The 4,894-nt window shown below is 40.1% G+C and overlaps 1 protein-coding gene across 1 annotated transcript in view; it reads right to left on the bottom strand.

Annotated features, from left to right (window-relative positions):
• SPOCK1 (SPARC (osteonectin), cwcv and kazal like domains proteoglycan 1) overlaps positions 1-4,776 on the bottom strand; it is a 266,346-nt gene extending 261,570 nt beyond the window's left edge. The window contains 1 exon segment of the mRNA XM_031055173.1: positions 4,561-4,776. Coding sequence (XP_030911033.1) covers positions 4,561-4,728 — 168 coding nt within the window. The 5' untranslated portion in view covers positions 4,729-4,776.
• Between the last annotated feature and the right edge of the window lie 118 nt (positions 4,777-4,894).

The raw sequence follows: 4,894 nt of genomic DNA, 5'->3' as shown, positions 1-4,894 counted from the left end.
TTATGTGTAACTATTCATCCCCAGTAAGTCTGAGCAACGTGTACACACAGATGATGACATTTCATGCCTTCCTTCTTAGGTTTGCACAGTCTCAAAGCATCTCCAGGCATAAGATACATGGAGGTTTTAACATGATAGCCTGAACTGAAACTCTGTAAGCAATAAAATTTAGAGAAACAGCTTAGTTAATGTTCAGAACGTGGTCTGGCAGCCTGCCATGCATAAACATGCACTGAAATCAGAGTTCATGCCAAGATTCTTAGCTTTCAACTTCATAGAAATTCCTTGTGGGGTTTATACTAGATCCTCTTAGTTCATTTAACTTTTTTCTTCCTTTTTGCAGTTTAATCCATGGCTAGTTGAACTTATTGCCTTTTTATATATAAGCATTAATAATGTAATAGACATAACTCCAAGCAGAAGTAATAGAATTAGTCCGTTCATATAATTTTGATTAAAGACAGATCTAACACTACAATGACACTTATTCTGTGCCTTCTGTGCCAAGCCTCTATGAGCACAATGAGATGCTGTAGTGTGACCTGTTACAACAATATGTATGCTTATTCCCATATAATAAATGCTTCCTAAGGCTTGTAAGAATTCACATTCAGCTACCAAATCTATTCTGAAGCTTCTCTCAAGCCAAAGGAGCCCTCTGCACAGGTTTGATCAAAAGATGGAGGCCTTCATATTTGGGTTCTTGGTATCAGAAGGTCTAATTTGACTTTCATAATCCTCATGTCTGCTTTTCCAAGCCTCAGATCTGCACAAGGGAAATAGCTGGAGGTCCTCCCCAGAGAGTGCATCTTGCTTACTTTTTTCTTTTTCCAGTAATAATTACATTGATTTACTTCTTATTTTTTAGAAACTTACTAGTCAGTTACTTAAGTATGTACCAAGCCACATTCAATATATGGATTAGGTGAATAATAAATTCCATATTACCACAGATTCTGAGCTCTGTCCTTTCTTATTTACAGGTCCAACATATAGTTGTGAGGAAGAAAAATACTATTATCCCCAGCTATAAAATGAAACTTAAGGGACAGCTAAGATTTTGTCATGTATCACACAAAATCCATGGCAGACAAGGAAAAAGGGGTGAAAGACAGACTGGAATAACAGGTTCAGACTGCACTGAATAATACCACAGACATTACACTGTTATTGATGCTGGGAAGATGTAAAATATACAAGACTTTCAACAGCAAATGTTTCACAACAGATCAGTCACACTGGTCTCACTATTTATTTACAGCTGTTTTTTTAAAATGGAGAACTTAACCAAGAAATTGTGTTCAAATCACATGAAAAGATTGTGTTGTAAACTGTTGTTTTAGACACATCCCTTGAGGCCTTTGGAAAATGATGACACATTTCACACTATTGAATTCAGTCACATTTAAAAACTTAACATGATTCTCTGGCTGTAATGCATATTTCAAATGAGGTGTACTTCTGCGCCCTCTTTTCACAGAAAAGTAGTGACTGCTGAGACAGTAAGTGCAACTACCATGCTGCCTTTGCCCAAAAGAAATATGGATCACACTAAAAAAAAAAAAAAAAAAAAATCATTAGCTTGTCCTCAAATTAGGCCATATTGGCCCATAGCTCAATAAGGCTGACCAACCAATTGATTTTGAAAAGAATAACTGAAAATGTTGAGAAATGCTTAATTTAAAATTTTATATTCAATTCACATCATCTGGGTAAACAACCCTCCCAGTACTGCAACATTATGACAGATTTATATGCACATCTGTGTGTGCAGCTGTTTCTGCTGATGCACATAAAGTAGCCACACCCACTCAGAGCTTTGAGCATCAAATCTCAGCTCCACACCTTCAGTATTTTTGCCCACCATCCAGAAGGGCACATTCATGTAAATATTTGTGCAAATATGTTTATATAACATGACATAAATTTCAGAGAGCAGCTAAGGGTAATTGCGCTAATTACTGCAACCTTGTCTCTGCTGATTTATGAGGTATGAGGGTACAAGGCTTCTGCCCTGGAGTGACTGCAGTGTCAGGTCCAAGAAAGTTTAACTGCAACACCACTTCTGCACTCCAGCCTCCTGTGCAAAGCCTATGCTGAGAACCTCATGTAGACATGATGTCTATAAAATTAGTTTATTAGTTTGGCAATGAGGGGAAGGGGAGGATAATTTTCCTAGAAATCAACACTTATCCATGAAATGCTGGTCTAGTCCACCCACAGCAATTAATACTCTTATGATGCATCTCATCAGGCTGCCTTTAAAGAAATGTTCTAAGAAATATTTTTAACAATCTATCCCCAACAGCACAGCCATGAATAAGGACCAGATTTCTTCTAACCACATTTCTTCATGCAAGAATTGTGCTGTCACTGCTGTACTGCTATGCTGGCAGCAACTCTACCTATGCATGGCTTCACCTGTGGGCACAGAACCTCTGATGGAAGATTATGATCCAGTAAATCAATCTGGTTGAAGACAAGTAATTAAGGGCTTAATTACATATGTAAGCCCTTTATGTTTTCTTTTTGGAAAAGGCTTAGTAGGAGATGATTACTAGTCTCTGTTAATTTGCTCCATAAAAGGTTTCATGAATAATCATATGTAAAATGCTAGTTTTGAAGTAATTCAATAGAACCATTAAGATGGCCAGATAGAAAGATACCTAAGCTTTGATGAACTTTGTATTACTGCTTTTGCTTGGTAGACCACTGGTTAAGGTTGGTTTTACTTTTCCATAGAATGATTCTTCCTATATAAAAGAGTTTTGAGGCCCTTTTATGAGGTTTTTTTAGCATTTTCAGAAGGTCTAAAGAAGCATTCTTAGCCATGAAATCTTAAAATATGAGAGGTATTCTTCATGAATATTTTCCACCAGAAGAGGAATAGTTTCTCTGGCCTTGTGAGACTGTGTCTTGGAAAAAAGGCAAGAAAAGAAGTTGCAAGGACTCCAGTTTTAAAGGGAAAAGAAAGAGGGAAGCAGAAAACAAAAATTACATCAATTTAAATAAAACCTTTAAGCCTTGTGATTAACATGAGGCCACCATTTGGAAGGAGACTGTTGAAAGATTGCTTGCTACAAATCTGTCTCTAGTTAGAAGTGTTTTCAGATTAAAGCGTCAATTTCGTTCAATTTACCATTTTCAAATGCTGGTCAATTCTCCCATCAAGTGGGATGTAGAAATTAACAAGTGAAATCCTCAACCTCTGTTCCCCAGAAGACTAAACCAGATATTTACAAAGATTCCCTTGAAGTCTGGTAAATCTAAGAATCCATTTTTACCGTGGAATGCCCTTTTCTGTAAGAGAACTCAGCAGTCCCAGCAGGTGGATGTGATCAGTGACTGCAAGTGAAGGCACACTCCAAGACAGCTGTTAATTGATACCATTGCTAAGGCCACACTTTGTTATGCTGAGATTCCGAGCAGCCTTTCTCACACAGAGATGACCAAAACTACAGAAAAACACAGGGAGAATAAGCTAAGCAGGGACACACCACATTTAACTGCAATACTTTGACTTCCCCTTTGCAAAGTCAGATCCAATTCTAGGATCACAGAGACAAAAGCAGAGCATAAAAGTTTGACTTGTTAATATCCTATAAAAGATCAGGATCCCTAAATAAACAAACAAATTCCTACAGAAGGGTACTACCAGAACTGATAGCCAGCTCTAGTCTTCCCTTTCCAAGAGTCTCACTGTGGCAACGGCACACAAATCCCAGAAAATAAAGAACATTTAACCTCACTATGCTCATGAGCAACACGATCAGCAAAGCTTCCATCACACAGTCTTGGGCAGACTGAAGCAGGATTTTCTGTGTGCTCCAAAAAAGCTTCTTCAGGGAACAGACAGCAGAAGTAAAAGGAACTATTTAAATATTACTTCTATTTAAAAAAAGTTGCATTTCCCTTTCTGCTGTCATTGACTTAATACACAATTATATTCAAACTAGGGGAAGTCTAGAATTGATTTTGAGCTTAAGAAATAAATTTGTTTTATACAGATAACACATTATAACACATCTTAAAAATATCCCTTTTTTCCAGACTGCAGGAAAAAAAAAGAAGAGCTAAAGCACTGCTTCCTCCAACACTACACCAGCCTCAAAGATCTCTACAGGCAGAATTGACAATAAAACCCTTTCCACAAAAGCTGCAGGCACAAAAAGCTTCGCTGTTTACCACCTTGTGGCTTGAACTGGTAAGTATTCATTCTTACACACACACCATTCCATCATTTTTCAGTTAAGCAGACTCTTAAGCAGCAAGCACTGAACAAGAAACTTCACTCAAAGTTCCTCCTCAGAGGAAAATCTAAGACCACAAGAACAGCGAGAGTGACACGGAGCCCGGGCTGCCCCAATGGATGGGGTAAATCAAGAATGCCAGGACTGTCTGTCCAGCTCCCAAACAGCCCTCGGCATCCTTTACACAGGCAGCAACCGGTTGCCCAAGCTGCATTTCTCTTCTTCCCGCAGCTCTCGGCAGCCAGCAGCCCCCTGGAAGGATGCTACGGTCAACAAACAAGAAACATGCGGTAAAGCGAGAAGTACTCACATCCCGGAATTTGTTCCAGTACTTGTCTTTATCGTACTGCGAGACGGTGCTCAGCCATTTGTCGTTGTCCAGGAAATTGCCATGATTGCTGTTACTCGTGATGATTTCAGGATGCCGGCTCTCCACTTGCAGGAAGCACCAGGCAGCGATCACCAGCACCCCCGACATCTGCAACGAGAGGAGCGGAGCGGAGCGAGGAGCGGCGGCGGCAGCGGGGCAGCCCCGGCTCCTCGGGCACCCAACTTTTGAGGGGACCCAACTTGGGGCCACTCGCCCCTCACGGCCCTCGCCAACTTCTGCCTGCGGAGCTGCCGGCTCCGCCCAGACCCGCCGT

Source organism: Geospiza fortis, unplaced genomic scaffold, assembly GCF_000277835.1.
Source record: "Geospiza fortis unplaced genomic scaffold, GeoFor_1.0 scaffold55, whole genome shotgun sequence".
NCBI classification, from domain to species: domain Eukaryota; kingdom Metazoa; phylum Chordata; class Aves; order Passeriformes; family Thraupidae; genus Geospiza; species Geospiza fortis.
The sequence above is the reverse complement of the archived record's forward strand: the minus strand, read 5'-3'. Positions and strand labels throughout refer to the sequence as shown.